This window comes from Lynx canadensis, chromosome B2 (assembly GCF_007474595.2).
Source record: "Lynx canadensis isolate LIC74 chromosome B2, mLynCan4.pri.v2, whole genome shotgun sequence".
NCBI lineage: Eukaryota > Metazoa > Chordata > Mammalia > Carnivora > Felidae > Lynx > Lynx canadensis.
This window is the reverse complement of record NC_044307.1, coordinates 31,936,841-31,960,157: the sequence shown is the minus strand read 5'-3', so window position 1 is coordinate 31,960,157 and position 23,317 is coordinate 31,936,841. Positions and strand designations below refer to the sequence as shown.

At 40.0% G+C, this 23,317-nt stretch overlaps 1 protein-coding gene across 1 annotated transcript; it reads right to left on the bottom strand.

The window, feature by feature from the left end:
- Window positions 1-731: 731 nt before the first annotated feature.
- On the bottom strand, window positions 732-4,540 carry LOC115513785 (HLA class II histocompatibility antigen, DR alpha chain-like). Its single transcript, XM_030315186.1, has 5 exons — window positions 4,422-4,540; window positions 3,019-3,264; window positions 2,293-2,574; window positions 1,827-1,992; window positions 732-1,138 (listed from the first exon to the last, which is right to left on the bottom strand). The coding sequence occupies exons 1-4, from the start codon at window positions 4,501-4,503 to the stop codon at window positions 1,838-1,840; spliced, it is 765 nt and encodes a 254-aa protein (XP_030171046.1). The 5' UTR covers window positions 4,504-4,540; the 3' UTR covers window positions 732-1,138; window positions 1,827-1,837.
- Window positions 4,541-23,317: the final 18,777 nt, after the last annotated feature.

Below are 23,317 nucleotides of genomic sequence, written 5' to 3'. Positions count from 1 at the left end.
TCAGGATAATTAATCTGGAAGGTATCGGCTAGGCCCTGGTAACCACTTAGTAAGAGTTTCATAGATAAAGAGCAATAGCCCTCTGTGTCTCAAACATGTTTCAGTCCAGCTAAATGTCATGTCCTGTCCAACCTCCCACTTTTTACCGGGGGTTTCTACTCAGGGATACATACGCAATACAAGAGTCTTCCAGGAATAAGTCAGACCATTCTCCAGGTGATGAAACAGGTATCCAAGACCATGTTAATTAGATGGGTAATGCTGACATGCAATCTCCAATCCTATTTTTCCTTAAACCTGGAATGAGTGTCACTGATACATAAATTCTGTAAGGTATATGACTCCTACTCTTCTCTTCCTTACTCCACTCCCACCTGATCCCCATCATGAGTCTTATTCATTATCTGAGGCTAAACCCTACATTTTGCATTCATTCTACCAAAGATCCGGATATATCATTGGGTTGGAGACTCAAGAACCAAGACCAGATCCTGAAACCATTGCTAAGTAGAGATCTCCCAACGAACTCTACTCTAGGGTTTTCCATAGGGGGACTGGATCACAGCAACTGAATTGCTTATGGATGCTACAAGTGAGGCATGGTCCTAATGAACCTAGATATTTCTGATTACTTACAGAACTTATCACAGACATTCAACATTCATGCATTTCGGAAGAAAGAATCGTATATATTCTCTAGTCTCTGTGAAGAACTGGCTTACACACCAAACTTTCCCTCAGAACATCAAAAGTTTATTGTGTTTAAAAAAAACCACAATCACAGTTGGGAGAAACCCAAGCAATAAGTGTGAAGAGATGTTTGAATTGAACATTCAAAGTGTTTCCGGGCAGAGAAGGGATCCTCTGGGGTCTATTCCAGAGGCAACACATGGTGATGATCAAATGATGGTAGAAAATGGAGAAAAATAGACCCAAGAAGGGCAGTAAACAGGGAATAACTCCACATCAGAGCCTGGACAGATCAGGAAGGCATCATTCTTCTTAGAATAGCTAAAGGGCTGAAAATGCTGAAAAATAGTTGTCTTCAGTGAGGTGAGCAATTGGGATATTGCCAGGCTTATACAGCTTTCAAGGCACAAATTTCTTCATTGATCTTCTCTTTGGGAAAAGCCACTGCCTGTAGAAAGACATACATGGTTACTAAAGATTAAGAGGAGTATTTTAAGCTCTTTTTTCAGATCCTTTTTCTTCTCCCTTAATCCTTTGTTTTGGAAAAGCCTCATAACATTCCTCTCACATCTGTCCAGTAAACACAACCTAAATACCACTGTTCCAACATGAACTGCATCCCCTACACTCTGAGTAAGGATGAATGAGCAGAGCACTGCCTTACCTTCTCTTGGAAGTTTCAACATCACTTTTCAGATTAGAGAAGCAAATATAGGTATTGACCTTCAAGAGAATTTCATTTCATGCACTGAATCTGCCCTAACCCCAAGTGAGCCAAACTCTGGAAACCCTTCTTAACTGAAGGTCTGCCTCAGGAAATACAAACCAGGAAGTGCCCAAATGTTTCCTTGAACACTTGGATTCAATACTCTGATGTGAAACAATGGTCTTAGGTAGTGGAGATAATCTCCAAGACTCAACTTTTGGTCTAGGTACACATGTACGGAAAGAAATATGGGATCTTGAAGCTTTGGGATACCAGATGATGTCAATGTCTGGCTCTATCCTAGCAAAGATATCCTAGCAAGAGCCATGACTTTCCTATCACTTTAAAGGCATCACAATCATCTTTCCCATGCTGTTTCCTACCCTTGGAAAACTCCATGTATGTCTTCCTCTGCCCACATTAAACCCACCTGTGGATGCCTCACAGAGGCCCTCGGCGTTCACCAGCATTGACCTTGCGCATGCCCTTGATGATGAAGATGGTTCCAACAATGATGCCCACCAGACCCACGACAAGGCCCAGGGCACATACCACATTTTCTGTTGTCTCTGGGAGGGGGGTTGGTGCATCAAACTCTGGGGAAAATAAAACAGAGTATGGTACAGAAGTAATGATCATGGTCTGGAAAAGCACTTAGATGCAAATGTAGACATTTAGTCAATGAAGAGTTATTAGTCACCTAAATAAGAGGAAGACAGAATGATATATGAAGGGAATGCAGATTAACAAGTGGGAGCTGAATAATGGGATAAGACAAGGAATAGGATTTGTAGCAATGGTTATGGATGAGTTACAGTACTCTGGGTCTCAAAGCACCAGACAAAGCATCATGGGAGGAAACCATAGAAGAAAGGAGATTGACGGATGGTCCATACCCCAGTGCTTGAGAAGAGGCTCATCCAAACCCCAGTGCTCCACCTTGCAGTCATAGACATCCTCCGTCGAGGGTAGGAAAGGGAGATAGTGGAACTTGCGGAAAAGGTGGTCTTCCCGGGGCAGGAAGACGGTCTCTGACACTCCTGTGGTGACAGGCTTTCCATTTCGAAGCCACGTGACATTGATCACTGGTGGGGAGAACTTGTCGATGAGACAGATGAGGATGTTGGGCTCTCCCAGTTCCACAGGGCTGTTTGAGAGCACAGTCACCTCAGGAGGTTCTGGGGACACATGACAGAAATTAGGCCTCCCTGCTTAGGCTATGCCCTCTCCCTCCCACTGAAGCTTTTGAAAAAGCAATTGGAAATGTGTCCCGAGAATCTATGCCACAGTCTCAGATACCTATCTCTGATACTCTCCCCCATGAATTGGAACCAATGTTATGGTATAAGATATATTGGGATACTTTAAGTAACGGGTATAATTTTATTCCTGTCTCCCCTGGCATAGATTTGGGGCAATGACTCACAGTATGAGTCACTGTGGGTGGTGAGGATAAGATGTGAGCACCTCAGGAAAGGAATAAACTCATACATTGTTTGTGGGCCTTTGGCATGATGGCGACTCTAGGCCCCTGGGAGGGAAAGTCAGTCACAAAAATGTAACACAAGCCAAAGCATCTGTTTCAACGTTAGGATTCCAATGTCTAGCAGTGTAGAAGTTACCATTGGTGTTTGGGGTGTTGTTGGAGCGCTTTATCAAGATGTCCAGGTTAGCTTTGTCCACAGCTATATTGGCCAAGGCACCCTGGGCCTCAAAGCTGGCAAAACGTCCAAATTCTTCAAGCCGCCACACTGTCTCCTTCTTTTCCATATCCACGTGGAAAATCTCATCACCATCAAAGTCAAACATAAACTCGCCTGATGAGTCAGGCTTCAGATAGAACTCAGCCTGGATGATCACATGCTCCTCTGAAAAGGCAGGAAAGGGTGTCAGAGTGGGTACCAGGTGGAAGAGAGTAAGAAGAATCCAGTATGTGAGAAAAACATGTTGGCAGGGGCAGTGGAACCATACGGAGTGGAACCATACAGAGTGAAGGAGTGGTGGAGGGCAGGGATGAGTCTGAAGATGAGCGTCAGGTGGAGGACATCCAGGCTGAACAGAGTTCTAAGGCAGAAATAAAGGGGCAGAGTTAGAGAGGGTGGATTGAAGGGAAAGAGGGATGAATATCCCTCAGTGTTGCGAAGCTGTTGTTAAGCTCCATGTTACAAGCTGTGAAGTGATCCACTCTTTGGAAATTCACCAGCAGCTGCTAAAAAGGAATTGATCACTCACTATATTTTCCCAGGCATTGAATACACTTCAGCCTTAATTGCGTAAATATCTCAGCCTATTGCAGTTTTAAGAATAGGGAGACACTCTTTAAAAGGCTATGTCCTGAACTCTGGAATCAAATGAAATATTGAATTCTCTTCGGTCAATGGATATAAAATTGACATACAAGATTGTATTCACTTTAGCTAGAAAACAAATGTTCTGATATCTATACACATATATACTGCAATTCATATCAGGTACCTGGCCTTCCCTCTCCCTGGATAGATTGTTGCTCTGGGGAAATGTTCCTTTCTAGTGATCATCAATATAATATCTGTGCTCAAAATATGCTGATAAGATTCACATGCCAAAATTTAATCAGCATGTATTCAGCTAAGTACAGGAGCTGAGAACATCTCATATTGTTTTCTCATTGAATCCCCACAAAATTATGTGAGGTTGAAATTTGTAATGGCACTCATTTTTTCCAGTAAGAGACATTGAAGCCCAGACAGCAGCTTATTAATGCTTCTCAGAACCTACTCCTCCCTCACATTTGGCACACTTCAAAGTCAATGGTATTAGTCAATATAGAACTCAGTTTTTGCTTCTCAACTACATGTGATTGACTTCAATTAATGGTAATGGCAGCACTCCTCCAGACTACAATTTGCTATACTTTCAGATTTATAGCAACATAATACCTGTCATCATTTTGCTCACTTCAAAGATTGTCCTGCAAGTGTCTACAGTTCATCTCTCCAGTGCTTTCAGAGCTCATATCCCTAGATTTGATTCTCTCAGCACCTACCTTTGATAGCCCCGGATTCCTGAGGACACATCAGGAAAGCCACGATAAGAAATCCTAGCACCAGGACTCCATTTATGGCCATTTTCTTCTTTGGTGCTTTGATGGGGGCAGTAGAGCCTTAGACTGGGGTAGAAGTGACAAGACTAGAAGAAAAGAGAAGGTCTGACATTAAAAATTCAAATCACTTAAGGTACAGCCAATCACAAAGACCTTCTGAGATGGTACATCTGTTACTAAGGGAAGGGCTCTTGTAAATGGTTCAGGAAAGGAACCACTTCATTCATTAGATAAAGAAATAAAGTTCTTAATCAAATAAACACACAACCAAATAACAACACAAAACATCAGGTTTTTAAGAATGTTGTGAAGTTACTCACAGACTCTTCCATTTCAGCCCAAATGCTAGAAAGAGATGTGCTTGAAGCTTAATAGTGAGAGGAGAGTCAATGGAAACACACCAAAGTGAGAGCTAATGACAGATGATTCCTCTGTGCTGTGACAGCTGGGGATGCTAATTCAGGGCTAATAAACCATCTTAAGAGATGGTAAATTGTCATGCCATGGAGAATGCCTGATTTTGGCAGTGTTGTGTGACAGAGTTTCACTTAAGAAGCTTCTTATTGCTTTAAGATTCACCTCCATGTCCTAGTGTCCCAGAGGGACAACTCAGTCCAAGAGCTGGGAATCCATGGCACTGTACCATATTTAGAGAACATCAGAGGTGAAAGTTAGTTTCAACATTCCCCTAACTATACATGGATGTTAGAGATGTCATAGGTGGTGGTTACTGGAAACCGTGGACTCTAATCTCTACTATTTGAAATATGACCAGAGATTGGAGTAGACTGGGGGGACACACCTCACTTGAGGAATCAGGTTGATGAATACGGTAGAGCAAATTGGGCAGAGCCTATTTTACTGGCAGTAATAGAGATAAGAAACTACAGGAAAGCTTGACCATAACCTTCCTCATGTCATAACATCATGACTGCTGTCCTCATGACATAAATTATTGAAATTCTGTTCCTAAGAATTTATTTTGATATTCTCTCCTGAGAAAACAGAAAGTTAAAACACTCTGGCCCTGATGTTTCTGAACATACGGGACCATAATAAGGACAATTAAACCACACATAGAAAGGGCTGGAATCTGAATACAACCAGTGAAGAGAGACCTGTCAGTGAGGCAGGCCATCTGATGGTGAGTTCACTGTTGAATATCAGTCATGACACATACGCTCAGGGTGGATTTTCCACACTACTATGCTGATGTCTTATTTGCCCCACAGCTGCCCTCACAAATCATGAGGGAGAAAACCCTACCATTACTGATTATCTAATCACATCCAAGGGTTTTGAACATCCCCTGACCCTGGTTTTTGGATCACTTGGGAGAGATCCACAGCACAGTGTTGCCCTAAAACTGTTAAGAAATACACTTCCTGGAGGCAAAAGAATGGTCCAGATGAGAGTTCTACCGTATCAGTCTCTGCTGAGAGTCGGCTCCGATGATTTAGGCTTTTCATCTCCTCTCTCAGAGGAAAAAGCAAGTCTGATGTTGTTATGCCTGCCCTTTGCTTGCTGGCATACTAAGTTGTTCTTAAGGTGCTCATAAATATATGGTAAACAGGCATTTTATAGAAAAACATTTTGTATGTTGTAATAGCACCTTCACCCTCAGGTGTTTTGCAGCAACTTATGATATGGCTGAGTTCTAAAGCACTGATTGGTTCTCCTCAGGAAATTAGTACATTTGGGAAACTTTAGAAAATACTTTCATTTCCCTTTCCCTGTGACAGGAGAGAAGTTCCTATCTGGACTCTACTCATGGTCCCCGGGTCTCTTCCTATACTTGAGCTTCCTAAGTCTGAGGGGATTTCCGAGGATCCTTGAATAAGGTCTTCTCAGTGGCATCAAATGGTGTGGAGCCACTGTGCTAGTAAAAGTCCAGTCTGTAAATAGAAGTCCCTGGAGACACTCTCAACAGAACTGTTTGTTACAATTTTTCTATATAATAGAGACTTCCATCTTTAGACTGTTAGGAAGCCTGAAGGAGCACAGGTCAGTGCAGACCCCTAACTCTGAGGGGTCAAGAACCTGTGGGAAGCCTCTATGGACATCTCAGCTCTTCTAGAGCCCCAAGGGAAAGACTGTCTTGGGAACACAAGGCTGTTGCCAAGACTCCTGCGTGTGAAACCATTGTGTCCACCACCCAAGATAGCTTCAGTCTACCTGCCACCTCCGAAATCTCATACTACTAACTTTCACTTGCAATGTGTAGGCCACATCCAGATCCCAGGGCAAAGAAACTCTTACGTCTATTCCCTGTAGTACCCACAAATCACAGAAGCTGACAGGAAAATTACGAAAATATATTTACATCTTGATACATCTAGATCTCTAGCATCTGTTTATCTCCACCATGGTTCACTCAGGCTCTTACCACAGTGGGTAACCTAGAACCAGAAAAAAAATTAATTGGGCTCTTAGGGGAGGGTTTGGACATGATAGTTTTCCACGGAGCCAGGTTATGTCTGGGACCTCACCGCTTCATGTGTGTGTGGTTTGTGTTCAACGAACCTCCAGCCCCTTCTTTTGGCTTCCTTCCATGCGTTTTGCCCTTAGCATGCAGAACTTCCTATCAGAGTTGATGGTGGGATTGGGGAGGAATATCAATCCAGGCATGTCCTTCCCAAATCTACATGGAGAAACTTTACTGGTTCTGTTTCATTTCTCCATCCCATCTTGAGAGGTGGCAGAAGCTAGTGTTCTGAAATAAATTTCTTTCAGTGTAAAGACTGCCAACTGTTGATATTAACCAATGTGCTAGAGTGGCGTGGTCGTGGGCCTCCCTAACCTATTCTGTGTGAATAAAGAGACCATGGTGCTTTGGCCCATCTCTAACTTGGGAGAATGACAGTATGTGAATTTGATTCATTTTCTCTTCACCTGTACCTGAAATATATTCTTAAAAGTCTGAGTTTTTAATAGGCCCTGGGGTTGTGAAATCACGCTTCTCTGCTTGGGTAATCTTTGTCAATAAGAACATGCAGATTAATGCCACACACACATACACACACACAGACGCACACACACTCATTAGAGGAGTTCTTCTCGTGATGTTGTATAGGAATTATAGCATACCATAGGATTTATTTGCTAAATTTTAATAAGTAGAGCATTCTAAAATTTCCTGTACATTGCATAAACATATCTGAATTCAGCCATTAAACTGTTTGGAACAATGTAAGAATCAATTGTCCCAATTGGATTTAAGATAAATCCTTTTCCACGTCCTGCTGGAAATGTTTGCAGGCAGAAGTGAGTTGAGTTCATCTTACTCACATTCTAGTTGGGATGGATTCAGAGAGAGGGAGGAAGACGAAAAGGCAGGACATGTCTTAGTGAGAATAAAATGGAGAACCCTCGCTGAGAATTTAAGAAGAATACAGGTAGTATGAAGATGAAAAGTTAAGCAACATGAAGATGAATCACTAGGCCTGCTGACCGACTGGATTAGGATAAGGTGCTAGAGAGTGATTAAAAAGAATGTACCTAGTTCATGTCTCAAGTGAATGTCATAAATGACTGAAGGAAATTTTTACACAAAAATAGACTTTGGTGCAGGAGGTGGGGCTTGTTTGCACCAAGTGTGGCGTGGGTCCAGCACAGAGTGTGAAGGGACATGTTGGTGAACACAAGAGGACAGGGAGAACAGGAGTGGACAAATGGCATATCAAGAACAGATCATTGCAACACTCTGTTGGGATAATACATGCGGAGTGGTCAATGCTGTAAACTATTTTAGAATAACCAGGAGTGAAGATGTAGAGTAACCTCACACAGTTTGGATTTCTGAGGTTACTTTTAAACTTTAAAACTTTTAAGGTAGGAAGAAAGAAGAGAACTAGGCCTGCGGATTGCTATGGGTTTCACTGGAAGGTGTTTTGGTACGCACTTTCTCTCACCAATTAAAAAACCCACAAATAATGACTATATTAAATCTTACCATCATATCTTCTAGATAATAATTGCATTTACAATTTGTTCTGTGAAATCTGAGCTTTAAAAAATCTTAGGGGAAGGTTCCACTTAGGGGGTAAACACGGTGGTATTCTCAATCAAGTGTCTGACCCTGTAGCCAGTAAAATGAGTCCATTGAAAACTGTAAAATCACTTCAACATAAGTGCAGTCAGAAGGGATGGCATTGTTTTGTCTTGACATTGTGCCTATAGGTGAATATTCAAAGGTTTTCAGGAAAAAACTTCCCTGTTTTTTTGTTGGTTTGTTTGTTTTTGTTTTTGTCTTTTTCATAATGCACAGTAAAAGTGGTACTAGGATATTCTCTTTTGTGGTCAATAGTATTTAATTCTTCTTAAATTTTGACAGAGTATTCAGCGGGCTTGGGAAGGTCAAAGCTCTTAATTCAGGATGCATTACCTAATATTTCTACATGTACATCTGAAATTCTCAGGTATGTTTGATGTAATTAGGTTGTTTAATGATTACTAGGTTAATGACCTTTAAAGTCTTTTTATACTAAGTATCACTGGGTTTTTTGTGTTTTTGTTTATTTGTTTGGTTGTTTGTTTATTTTGAGAGAGAGAGTCAGAGAGAGGGAGGAGCAGAATCCCAAGCAGGATCTGTGATATCAGGGCAGGGCTTGAACTCACGAACCCTGAGATCATGACCTAAGCTGAGATCATGACCTAAGCTGAGATCAAGAGTAGATGTTTAAAGGACTGAGCTACCTAGCCACCTCTGTTTATTTTTTGGTTTTGTTTTGATAAGAACACAAAATGGAATGTGCTTTTAAAAATACTGTTTTTTGAGGGCTCCTGGGTGGTTTAGTCGGTTCACAACTGTCTGACTTCGGCTCCGGTCATGATCTCAAGTTCGTGAGTTCCAACCCTGCATCAGGTTCTGTGCAGATGGTTCAGAGCCTGAAGTTTGTTTTGGGTTCTGTGTCTCCCTCTCTCTCTGCCCCTCCCTGGCTCACACTGTTTCTCTCCTGCTCTCTCTCAAAAATAAGTAAACATTAAACACATTTTTTTTAAATCCTGTTTTTTGAGGGTTAAAATTATTTTTTAATTTTTTAATTTTTTAAAAATGTAATTTATTGTCAAGTTGGCTAACATACACTGCATCCAATGTGCTCTTGGTTCTGGGGGTAGATTCCCATGATTCATCGCTTACATACAACACCCAGTGCTCATCCCCACAAGTGCCTAAAAATATTTGTTAATTAAAAAATGTTTGATTGAACTCCAGTAATATTGTATTAGTTTCAGGTGTATAGCATAGTCACTTCACAATGATATACATTAGGATATGCTCTCCAGAAGTGTAGTTATCATGTATAACCCCACAATGTTATTACAATATTTGTGACTATATTCGCTATGGTGTAGGCTTCATCTCCAGGACTTAGTTATTTTACAACCGGAAGTTTGTACCTCTTAATCTCCTTCTTGAATTTCAACCATCCCCCCCATCCTCTCTGGCAACAACTAGTTTATTCTCCACATTTATGAGTCTGTTTCTTCCTTGTTGTTGTTGGTGTTTGGTCGTTTGTTTTAGAGTCCATATATGTTAAGTCATACAGCTTGGAAAACAAAGGTGTGTTTCAAAAAAAGAAAAAGTAAATGTAAATCACTTCGACTCGTAACAGTAAATGTGTAACACCCTTTCTACTGCTCCATGGCAAATTTAATCTTAGGCTCATTTTCTAGGTCTTTTCTGGAAATCTGATAAAGGAGGAATGTCAGCTAGATTTTTAGAGAAAAATGTCTGGTCAAAATGCCCTTTGCTTGGTAAATCATATCATGCCTGGGAAGAATACTGGATGAAGTCTAACAAATGGTGGGAACCCACAGTTTGAACATCGCTAAATGCAGTGACCCTTGTAACCGGGGTCTGGAAGTTATGCTCATGGAGTTGTTATTAGACGTACAGGCTCCAAGGGAGATGAGGATGCTAAGCCAGGGCAGACTCCACTCCCATAGGTGTCAATTCATCTCCCACACCTAAAGTCTCCCTTGAGGGTGGGGTGGGCAGAGATTAGCACCTGGACTGCATTATGGACTTTTTCAAGACTATGTCCCACTGAAGATAAAAATATCTGATGCGGCCCCTTTGACATGCTTTCATTTCTGTCTGTCATCCTACTGAGTGAATCTGAGAGCCAAGTGTTGCCTGGGGCAATCATGTGAATCTGCATTTCAATGTAAGAAAATCCCCTGGATCTTGATATATGAACAATTTCATTTCATTTCTTTCACATATATGTGTGTGTGTGTGTGTGTGTGTGTGTGTGTGTGTATGGGAATGCTGTCTTTTTATCCATTAGAAATATATATATGATATATAATGTATATCACATATAAATTATATGAATATTAAATATGTGTATGTATCATATATACTGCATCTCATATATAAATTATATTCTTATAAATAAATATATAATTTCATAAGATATTTTTAAAACATTTCATATGTTTACAGCTTTAACATAATCTCACACCTGATATTTTATTTTCCCTTAAAAAAATTAATTCTAGTTGGTTAGCATACAGTGTTACATTGGTTTCAGGTCTATAATACAACACAGGCATACATTACCCAGTGCTCATCACAAGTGTCTTCCTTAATTCCTATCACCTATTTCAAGCATCCCCCAAACCCCCATCTGGCATCTACGTGTGTTCTCCATAATTAAGAGTCTGTTTCTTGATTTGTCTCTTTTTTACCTCTTTGCTCAACTGTTTTGTTTCTTAAATTCCACAAGTGAGTGAAATCATATGGTATTTGTCTTCTTTGACTTATTTTGCTTATTATTATGCTCTTTAGCACCATCCATGTGGTTGCAAATGGCAGGATTTGGCTTACAATGGCAAGCCTTAAAAAAAGGCTGAATAATATCCCATTGTATGTGTGGAATATATATATTCCATATATATATATATATATATATATATATATAGTGTGTGTGTGTGTGTGTGTGTGTGTATGTATGTGTGTGTGTGTATACACCGCATCTTCTCTATGTATTCATCAATCGATAGGCACTTGGGCTGCTTCCATAACTGGCTATTGTAGGTAATGCTGCCATAAACATCAGGGTGCATGCATTCTCTTGAAATAGTGTTTTTGTATTCTTTTGGTAAATACCCACTAGTGCAATTGCTGAATCACATGGTAGTTCTATTTTTTAACTTTTGGAGGAATGTCCATACCATTTTCCACAGTGACTGCACCAGTTCACATTCTCACCAACAATGCTGAGGGTTCTCTTTTCCCCACATCCTCCCCAACACTGGTTGTTCTTGTTCTCTTTACTTTAGCCCTTCTGACAGGTGTGAGGTGATATCTTGTTAGAGGTTTGATGTGTATTCTCTGATGGTAAGTGATGATGAACATCTTGTCATGTGTGTATTGGCCATCTGTAAGTCTTCCTTGGACAAATGTCTTTTCATGTCTTCCCCTTTTTTAATTGTATTATTTATTTTGGGGGTATTGAGTTGTATAAGTTCTCTATAAATTTCAGATGCTAACCCTTTATTAGATATGTCATTGGCAGATATTTTCTCCCATGCTGTAGGTAGCCTTTGAGTTTTGTTGATTGTTTCCTTCCCTGTGCAGAATATTTTTATTTTGATAGAGTCCCAATAATTTTTGTTTGTTTGTTTTTGTCTTTGTTCCCTTGCCTCAGGAGACATATCTAGAAAGAAGTTGCTCTGGCCAATGCCAAAAAGGTTACTGCCTCTGTTCTCTTCTTGGATATTCAAGGTTTGAAGTCTCACACTTAGGTTTTTATTCCATTTTGAATTTATTTTTGTGTGTGATATAAGAAAATGTCCAGTTTCATTCTTTTGCATGCTGCTGTCTAGTTTTCCCTAATCCATTCATCAAAGAGACTGTCTTTTCCTTATTGGATATTGTTTCCTGCCTTGTGAAAGATGAAATGGCCATATAGTTGTGGATTTATTTCCGGGTTCTTGGTGTTTATGGGTGTTCTGTTCTATTTATCTATATGTCTATTTTTGTGCCTGTACCATACTGTTTTGATTACTACAACTTTGCAATATAACTGGATGTCTGGAATTGTGATGCCTCCAGCTTGGTCTTCCTTTTTCAAGTTTGCTTTGGCTATTTGGGACATTTTGTGTTTCCATACAAATTTTAGGATGGTTTGTTCTAGTTCTGTGAAAAATGTTGCTAGTACTTTGGTAAGGTTCATGTAAAATGTGTGGATTGCGTTGGATAGTACAGACATTTCAACAATATTTATTCTTCCAATTCTTGAACATGAAATGTCTTTGTATTTATTTCTGTCATCTTCAATTTCTTCCTTCATTGTTTTATAGCTTTCAGAGTACAAGCCTTTTACCTCTTCGGTTAGTTTATTCCTAGGTGTCTTACTGTTTTGTGTGCAATTGTAAATGGGATTGAATCCTTGATTTCTCTTTCTGCTGCTTCATTATTGGTGTATAGAAATGCAACAGATCTCTGTCCATTGATTTTATTGAATTCATTTATCGGTTCTATCAGTTTTTTGGTTGAATCTTTTGGTTTTGTTTGTATAGTAGTAAGTCATCTGCAAAGAGTGAAAGTTTCACTTCTTTTTCACCCATTTGGATGCTTTAATTTCTTTCTATTTTGTGTACTGTGGCTAGCACTTCCAGGAGAATTTTTTTTAAGTTTTAATTATTTATTTTGGACGAGACAGAGAGAGAGAGGAGGTGAGTGGCACAGAGAGGGAGAGAGAGAGAATCCCAAGCAGGCTTCGTACTGTCAGCATGGAGCCTCACACGTGGCTTGATCTCAGGAACTGTGAGAACATGACCTGAGCCTAAATCCAGAGTCAGACGCTTCGCCTACTGGACCACCCAGGTGCCTTCCCCAGGACTTCCAGGAGTATGTTAAACAAAGTGGTGAGAATAGACAAACCTATCTTGTTCATGGCCTTCAGGGAAAAGCTCTTAGTTTTTCCCCATTATGGATGTATTATCTGTGGTTTTTCCATAAACGGCTTTAAGTATATTGAGATATTTTCTCTATACACAGTTGGTTAAGGGTTTTTTTTTTTATCATGAATGGATTTCACATTTTGTCATTAGCTTTCTCTGTGTCTTTTGAGATGATCATATGGTTCTTATTCTTTCTCTTGGTGCCTGTGATGTATCATGTTGATTTGCGCATATTGAACCACCCTTGCAACCCAGGATGAATCTCACTTGCTTGTGGTGAATGAATTATTGAATGTATTGTTGGATTCCATTTATAGTATTTGGTAGAAGATATTTGCATCTAGGTTCATCAGGGATTTTGGTCTGTAGTTCTCATTTTTAATGATGTGTTTATCTGGTTTTGGTATCAGGGTAATGCTGGCCTCATAGAATGAGTGTGGAAGTTTTCCCTGTTTTTAATTTTTGGAGTAGTTTGTGAAGAATAGATATTAAGTCTTCTTTAAATGTTTGGTGGAATTTGCCTGTGAGCCATCTAGTCCTGGATTTTTGTTAGTTGGTAGTTTTCGTTTTTGTTTTTTTTGTAATTACTGATTCAAATTCTTTGCTGGTTATCATTCTGTTCACATTTTCTATTTATTTCTGTTTCAGTTTTGGTAGATTACATGTCTAGGAATTCATTCATTTCTTCTAGGTTGTCCAATTTGTTGGCATATCATTTTTCATAATATTCTATAATGATTTTTTGTATTCCTATTGTCTTCATTGTTTTTTCTCCTCTTTCATTTCTGATTTCATTTATTTGAGTCCTTTTCTTTTTTCTTGGCAAGTCTGGCTCGAGGTTTATTAATCTTCTTGATTTTTTTCAAAAGAACCAGCTCTTCCCTTCATTGATCTGATCTATTGTTTTTCAGGTTTCTTATTCCTTCTTTATGTTCTAACCTGTATTATTTCCTTCTTTCTGCTGGTTTTAGATTTTGTGTGTTATTTTCGTAGCTCTTTGAAGGTTAGGTTGTTTATTTCAGATTTTTCTTGCCTTTGAGGTAGACCTGTATTGCTATCAAGTTTCCTCTTGGAACCACTTTTGCTGCATCCCACAGGTTTTGATCCATTGTGATTTCACTTTCATTGGTTTCCATGTGCTTTTAAATTTCTTCTTTGATTTCCTGGTTGACCCATTCATTGTTTAGTAGCATGACACTTAACCTCTATTGTTGTGGACTCTGGGTCTAATGTTCTGTCTTGCCTAGCAAAAGAGAAGGATGCAGGATGAAAACGAGAGATGACTAATGTCCAGGAAAAGACAAGAGCCCCAAACAAGGGTTCTTGCCCCATATTTATTAAGATCATAAGGCTTACAAATGTGTTGGGTGTGCACAAAGAGACAAAGAAACTGTGAGCATTAACTTGGGGACAGGAGGCAAAAGGGTGATTTTGAAGATATACAGTGTTTGGGGTTTGGGTCAGTATAAAATAAAATCCTGGTGCTGGGCAGATGGGCAGATGGTTGTTAACAGCACACAGGAGGTGCCATGTCTGTTTATCTTAGCTAGCCTAGGGGATGAGATAGATAGGGGGAAAAACCTCAGGGTTAACAAGGCACCTTCTCTTTTGTTAACCATCTCCACTCTGGGCTGCTTCACCTGCAGCTCAGTGGTCCATAGTCCAGTTCACCAGTTTACCTAACTGGACCCTTTTCTCCTGTGAAAGCAGCTTTTCTGCTATAGTACTTAATTGGGGGGACATTTTTGCCCTGCATGCCTAATCTTGTTTACCTCATATGCCTTTGTATTAGAGTCTTTGCACCTGTGCCTATTTTGGGCCTTTGCCCCTCCCTCTGTATTCTGGGGTGCCTTTGCACCTCCCTATTCTTGGGGTGCCCATCTAGTTTACCCAAACTCGGGTGCGAGCATTCTATGGCTTTGTATTTCTTTATGCCTTGTTAATTAACCCTTTGGTGTAAGCCCGGGAGATTCCTAAGCTTATCCCTCACACTCCACGTATTTGTGATGTTTCCTGATTTTTCCTTGTGGTTGACCTCTATTTTCATAGTGTTATGGTCAGAAAAGATGCATGGTATGACTGATTTTGAATTTGTTGAGGCTTGTTTTATAGGCTAATATGTGATCTATTCTGGAGAATATTCCATGTGCACTTGGAAAAATTGTGTACTCAGCTGTTTTAGGATGGAATGTTCTGAATATGTCTATCAAATCCATTTCTTCCAGTGTGTCATGCAAAGTCATTGTTTCCTTTTGGAACAATTTTCCTTTTGGATGAGCTGTCCATTAGTGCTTGTGGGTTCTTAAAGCCCCTTAGTATTGTTGTGTTATTATCAATTAGCTCCTTTATGGTGGTATTAACTGTTTGTTGTAATTGGATGTTCCTATGTTGGATATATAGATATTAACAATTGTTATGTCTTCTTATTGGATAGTCCTCTTTATTATTATATGGTCTCAGTTTTCTCTTGTTACAGTTTTTCTTTAAAGTCTGCTTTGTCCAATTTAAGTGTTGCTACTTCAGCTTTCTATTGACATCTGTTTGGAAGGTAGATGTTTCTCCATCCCCTCACTTTCTGTTTTTAAATTAAAAAAAAATTTTAATGTTTATTTATTTTTGAGAGAGAAAGACAGAGCGTGAGTGGGGGAGGGTCAGAGAGAGAGGGAGACACAGAATCCAAAGCAGGCTCCAGAGCACAGAGCCCAACATGAGACTCGAACTCACAAGCTGTGAGATCATGACCTGAGCACAAGTTGGATACTTAACCAACTGAGCCACTGAGGTACCCCTCTGTCCCCTCACTTTAAATCTGCAGGTATCTTTTTAGGCAGCATATAGATGGGTCTTGTTTTTTTTTTTTAATTTATTCAGACACCTGTATCTTAGATTGGAGTATTTAGTCCTTTTACGTTAACAACTATTGATAGATATGTATTCATTTTCATTTCATTTTTTGCTTTGTGGCGGTTTCTGAAGTTTTTCTCTGATCCTTTCTTTTCTTTTTCCCTCTTTCAAGGTTTACTGAATTTCCTTAGTGATATATTTGAATTTCTTTCTCTTTATTCTTTGCATATTTATTAGTGGTTTTTGGTAGACGGCAGACATTAGGTTTGTATAAAACCTCTTCTGCATATAGCAGTCTATATTAAGTTTATTGTTTAAGTTTGAACCCGTTCTGCACTCCTGGCTTCTTCATGTTTCAGGTATATTGTATCATAGTTTACATCCTTTCTTTTTATGATTTCCTTGATTGATTTTCTACAGAAATATTCATTTTCACTTCTTTTGTATTTTCTACCTTCTTACTTTGGCCCTTGCTTTCCACTCAAACAGTCTCCTTTAATATTTCTTACAGGGATAGTTTAGTACTCATGAACTTCTATTTGTCTGGGAAACTCTTTTTATTTAAAAAAATTTTTTTTTAATGTTTATTTATTTTTGAGACAGAGAGAGACAGAGCATGAATGGGGGAGGGTCAGAGAGAGAGGGAGACACAGAATCTGAAACAGGCTCCAGGCTCTGAGCAGTCAGCACAGAGCCCGACGCGGGGCTCGAACTCACATACCACGAGATCGTGACCTGAGCCGAAGTCGGCCGCTTAACCGACTGAGTCACCCAGGCGCCCCTGTCTGGGAAACTCTTTATCTCTCCTTCTATTCTGAATGAAAGCCTTGCTGGATAGAGTATTCTTGGCTGGAGATTTTTCCCAGTCAGCATTTGAAAATATCATGCCACTGCCTTCTGCCTTGGAAAGTTTCTGCTGAATAATCCTCTGCATGTCTCATGTATTTTACCTTGCCTATTACTGTCTTTTTTTTTTTTTTTGATTGTTTGCTGCTTTTGAAACATTTTATTTATCATGATATTTTGCCACTTTAATGACAATATGTCCTGGAGTCTGGCTACTTTTGTTGAATTTGATGGGGATTCACTGTGCCACCTGGATGTAGCTGTTTCCTTCCCAGAGGAGGGAAGTTCAGCTTCTTTCTTCAACTAAATCTTCTCCCAATTCCTCTTTTTCTCCTGGAATACATATAATACAAATACTGTTGCATTTTATAGAGTCACTGAGTTCCCTAAGTCTATTAATGTTTTGTGTAATTATTTCCCTCGTTTTTGCTCAGCTTGATTACTTTCTATGACTTTGTCCTTTAGGCCATTAATTTGTTTCTCTGCATAGCCAGCCTGCTGTTCATTCCATCAACGGTGTTTCTCATCTTGTTTATTGAGCCTTTTGTCTCTGCTTTGTTATTCCTTATCTCTGTGTTAAGGGTCTCACTTATGTCTTCCATACTTTTCTCAAGTCCAGTGAGTATCATTATAATTATTGCTTTAAATACTCCACAAGTATGTTACTTGTATCTGTTTTGCTTAGATCTCTGGCTGTGGCCTTGTCCTGTTCTTTCATTTGGGATAGATTTCTCTGTCCTGTCATTTTGTCTAAGTATCTGTGCCTGTTTCTAGTTACTAGAAAAGTCAGACTAGTCTCCTGTATTGAGGGTAATGGCCTCATGAAGAAGAGATCCTGCAGTGCTCTGTCATTTATTGTCCCCTGTACCACATGGCCTTGCACTTCTGGGAGTTTCTCCAGTGCATGTTGTGTGTGCCCTGCTGTTTTGTCCTGGTTGCTTTGTCCTTCAGCCCAATTGTCTATAGAGGCTCTCCTTGCCTACCATAGGCAGCATTTGGTCCTTGCCCTGAATGTGGTGCGTTTTAACTAAGGGCGCTCTGATCTGCTTTTGAAATGAAACCTATTGCCACTACTGCAGGAACTGAGGCTTTGCAAAACTACCAGGACAATTTCTTTAGGGGTTTGTTTTCCATATGTGCTCCCTTGTGTTGTCAGTCTGTTATTCACCATTCTCTGAAACTGGGGCTCCATCCCCTTCACAGCAGCCACTGTCCGTGTGTCTCCCAAACTATGTCTCCACACTTCATACCTTGTCTGATATGACCTTTTCTCTATCTTTAGTTGTGGAGTGTGTTCTGCATCTCTAGAGTGGTCTCTAGACTTCTGGGATATTTAGGATGATTTGATAGTTATCAAGTTCTATTCATGGGACAAGGTGAGGCTAGGGTCTCCTCTCCACCACCATCATTGCCCACGCTTGTTTTGCTTGTTTTTTGTTATCAAACTTAATTGAAATGAAATAAACCTATTACAAATACCCTAGGACTGGTGCGTAGTATTTTAAAATATACCAAAAAGATATTAAAATATTATGGTGAATACTTCTGTATTTCTAGGACAAGATGGAATAGATATAATTTTTCCTATTGACAATTGTTACAGAAAAGACAAACAGAAGATTCTAAAAGGTGGACAAAAGAAGGCAGATTGGCTATGGAATTTAGACTCAGCAGTGACATAGTGGTGATTTCCTTATTTTTGTTTTTGTTGATCTTTTTTAAAGTTGTTTAATGTTTATTTTTGAGAGGGAGACAAAGCATGAACAGGGGAGGGGCATAGAGAGAGGAAGACACAGAATCTGAAACAGGCTCCAGGCTCTGAGCTGTCAGCACAGAGCCTGATGTGGGGCTCGAACCCATGAATCATGAGCTCATGACCTGAGCCAGTATCAGATGCTCAACTGACTGAGCCACCTAGGTGCTCTTGTTTTTGTTTATCTTAATGAATATATGTACGAAATGGTGCTTAAAGAAACTGGACACCAGGAAACATGAAAAAGTGCAGAGCTAAATGTCCTTTTAAAAAGCATGTTTTGGGGCACCTGGGTGGCTCAGTCTGTTAAGCATCTGACCCCAGCTCAGGTCATGATCTCACAGTTTGTGAGTTGGAGCCCCACATCAAACTCTGCTAACAGCTCGGAGGTTGAAGCCTGCTTCAGATTCTGTGTCCCAATCTCTTTGCCCCTCCTGCACTCATGCTTGGTCTCTCTTTCTCTCAAAAGTAAATAAACATTAAAAAAATTTTTTAAATAAAAAATATAAAATAACATGCTTTCCTGGGGCCCCAGTGTGGTTCAGTCAGTTAAACATCAGACGTAGGCTCAAGGCATGACCTCATGGTTCAAGAATTGAAACCCCACATCGGCCTCTCTGCTGTCAGCATGGAGCCCCCTTTGTAACCTCTGTCTCCCTGCCTCTGCCCTTTCGCTACTCACTCTCTCTCCCAAAATGAAAAAAAAAAAATTAACATGCTTTCTTTACTCAAATGAACAGGGAAGGACAGCCTTAGCAAGGCAAATTATGTAGAAGTAACCACACCATGCTAGCCAAAATTTTCAGAAAAATCTCTGCCTCCTAAGTCCACCTCAGGCAGGAAAGGCTGAGTCGGGGGCCTACACTAGCACACAACCTGGATGTAAGGAAGCACCCCATAAGCCCATCAGGACTGTGTCAGACAAAGCCTATGCAGGATCCAGGTCTTTCACCACTACGTATAAATAGTAGACCACTTCCATACTGTGTCATTGGGGAAATCTCTACAGAGGGTCTGGATTCCTACTCCACACAGTTGTCAATGAGGCAGCTGTCTCCTCCTCTTCCAGAGTTTGTCAGAAGAAGACCGATGGAAATCTGGCACTTTTCACCACCGTCTAGTTGTCATAAGACACTCTTATCATCACAGTGCCAGGGGAAGCTGTGTGAGAACAGTGCAAAGATGCCCCTCATTTCCCAGCCTGGTTTGTAGAAGCAGAGGGCTAGTGAGGAGCCTGAATTTCTATACCCACCCTGAGGGTGCAAGGCACTCCTGCCCTGTGGGTATCAATGGAGCCAGGTGAGAACTTGGAATTTCACACCTATTTGGCAGTAATGAAGTGGTGGCAACTCCCTTCTCTTCTTGGCCTGGTATCTGGGACATCAGGGTAAAACAAATCTAAATAAGATCCAGAATCCTTTAACATAATATTCAAAATGTCCATGGCATAATAAAATATACAGCATACCATGCACCAGAGAAATCTCAATATGAACGAGAAAAGTCAATCAACAGAGAACACTGCTGAGATGATACATGTGTCAGAATTATCTTTAAAGGATCTCAAAGCTATGCTGTTATCAAAAAATGTTTGGATGACAAATTATGAACCAATTTAAGTGAAAAAATTAGAAAGTCAACCGAAGAAGCAGAAGATATAAAGACTAAATGGAGATTTTTGAATTGAAAATAATGACCCAAAATGAATTCTCACTGGATGGACTAAAGAGCAGGATGAAGAGAAGAGAGGAAAGTATCAGCTAACTGAATACAGAACAACAGAAATTACCCAATCTGAACAACAGACAGAAAATGGAGTCTGTCATGAGTCTGTCAAGTTAATACTTGCTAAGCAGAAAACAAGTCTCCTACTTTGAGGTTTCGGTGAAGCACGTGTCTAGTCTAAATGAGACTCATGATGCTTGGAATTGGCACAAGGGACTCATCACTAGGAAGAGGTGTAGGATGATAGTGACATGCGGCTGTAGGTCAGCCCCTGCAAGGTGACAGACCCAGCATCATTTGCTTGCAAGGCCTGTGCTCAGAGATTTGTATGAATACATTTTTCAGTTTGGATGTGGTCCATGTGGTTGTGATACGGGGTAGGGTTGTGTCAGACAATGGGGAAGACTTTATGGGTAAGGTGTGGAGAGGAGTGTAGGTGGCAATTTCCAATATGGAGGAGGTGCTGGTGGTGCTGGTGGGAACAACTAGGAGAGCAGGGTATGTTGTGGGATGTTAGGTGGAGAGAAAAACTGTAATCTAGGACACTGAGCCAGGAAAACAGCACCAAGAGGTCCCGGATCATCGAGTTGAGAACATCTGCCTGGGAAGTTTTAAAGAAGTGCCTATATGGTTAGCATAGTTTAGAATATATCATTTGGCTTGCCTGCAATAAAGGTGAAATGACGCCTAGTGCTGCCAGGAATGTGGCAGAGGTACAGTTTACAAACACTTGGACAAAAATTAGTTTTCTGAGGCTGGTCCTCAGCTCTTTCTATAGACTCCTATAGTGTTGTATACAGTCCTCAGTGTCAATCATTTGATTGATTTGATTGCATTTGATTAGCTGTGGGGTCGCCTTCTGACTGCGCAATGTGGATACAGAGGGAAGACAAGGTGTATCTTGTATCTTTGAAGCTAGAGGTCCTTGACCTCTTCCTCTAAGGAGCAATGGGGGCCTGGCCCTCCTCTGCTGATTGTGGCCACTAGATCCCAGGGTTCCTTTTTGAATGTCATTTCCTCATGTGCCTGGCATCTACCAGGTGCCTCTTTTCTTCTCTCTAATGTCCACACAGTTCCACTCATGGGCCCCAGAGCTATAATGTCAATCTTCTGCAAAACTTTTGATGAGTTTCATTTAAATTTATTAGCCTTTATAATTTGCATGGTGTGGAAACCCTGGTGGTGTTAGTTTTGCCGTTGATAGTGGGCCATAATTGAGCCAGTAAATCTTAGAGATCTAAGTGATTCCATGAAATGAAACAATATCTGTATTATAGGAACCCAGAAGAAGAAGAGCAAGAGAAAGAGGCAGAAGGTTTATTTGAATGAATTATAGCTGAGAACTTCCCTAATCTGGGGAATGAAACAGGCATCCAAGCGTAAGAGGCACAGAGAGCTCCCTTCAAAGTCAACAAAAACAGGTCAACACCACGACATATCAGTTTCCAGTAAATCTGGAAAAATACAAAAATAGAGAATTCTGAAAGCAGCTAGGAACTAAAAGTCTTTAACCTACAAGGGTGGACACTTAGGTCTAGTACCAGACCTGTCAACTGAAGCATGGCATGCCAGAAGGGAGTGGCAGGAAATAGTTAATGTGCTGAACAGGAAAATATGCAGCCCCAAATCCCTTATCCTACAAGCCTGTTATTCAGAATAGAAGGAGAGATAAAGATTTTCCCAGTGAAACAAAAACTAAAGGAGTTCATCACCACTAAACCAGTCCTGCAAGAGATTCTAAGGGGGACTCAATGAACAGAAAGCAGCAAAGAGTATAAAGAACCAGAGAATAACATGAAAACATGAAATGTATAGATAAAACAATGGCATTAAATTCTTACCTTTCAAAAATCACTCTGAATGTGAATGGACTAACTGCTCTATCAAAAGACATAGGGTATCAGAATGGATTAAAAACAAAAGACAAAAACAAGACCCAGCTCTATGTTACCTACAAGAGACTCATTTTAGACATAAGACACATGTCGATTGAAAGTGAGGGGATAGAGAACCATCTATAATGCTAACAGATGTCAAAAAAAAAACAAAAACAAAAAAGGTTGGACAGCCACACCTATATCAGACAAGGTAGATTTTTAAAATAACGATGCTAATAAGAGATGAAGAAAGGCATTTATCAAAATTAAGGGGTCTACCCATCAAGAAGAGCTAACAATTGTAAATATTCATGCCCCCAAGTTGGGCAACACCAATATATCAATCAATTAATCACAAACAAGCAAACTTATTGATAATAATACCTTAACTGTAGGAGATTTTAGTCTTCCACTTAGTGTCAATGGACGGATCATCTAAGCACAGAATCAACAAAGAAACAATGGCTCTGAGTGACACATTAGACCCGATAGACTCAACAAATCTATTCAGAACGTTTCATGCTAAGCAGCAGAATACACATGCTTCTCAAGCACAATGGAACGTTCTCCAGAATAGATCACATATTGGGTCACAAATCAGACATTAACAGGTATAAAAAGACTGAGATCTTGTCATGCGTTTTTTTTTCAGATCATAAGTCTATATGAAACTTACCACAAGAACAAATTTGGGAAGCCCTCAAATACATGGAGGTTAAAGAACATCCTAACAAAGAATAAATTGGTTAACCAAGAAGTTTAGGAAGAAATAAAAAAAAATGCATGGAAGCAAATGAAAATGAAGACATGACAGTCCAAACCCTTTAGGATACAGCAAAAGCAGTCCTACAACGAAACTACATTGCAATTCATGCCTG

Coding starts and splice junctions, on each gene's coding strand:
- LOC115513785 (XM_030315186.1), bottom strand. CDS start 4,503: ATGGCCATAAATGGAGTCCTGGTGCTAGGATTTCTTATCGTGGCTTTC. Junction 2,575..3,018: donor CAACACCCCAAACACCAATG/GTAACTTCTACA, acceptor ATGTGTCCCCAG/AACCTCCTGAGGTGACTGTG. Junction 1,993..2,292: donor GCCTCTTCTCAAGCACTGGG/GTATGGACCATC, acceptor TATTTTCCCCAG/AGTTTGATGCACCAACCCCC.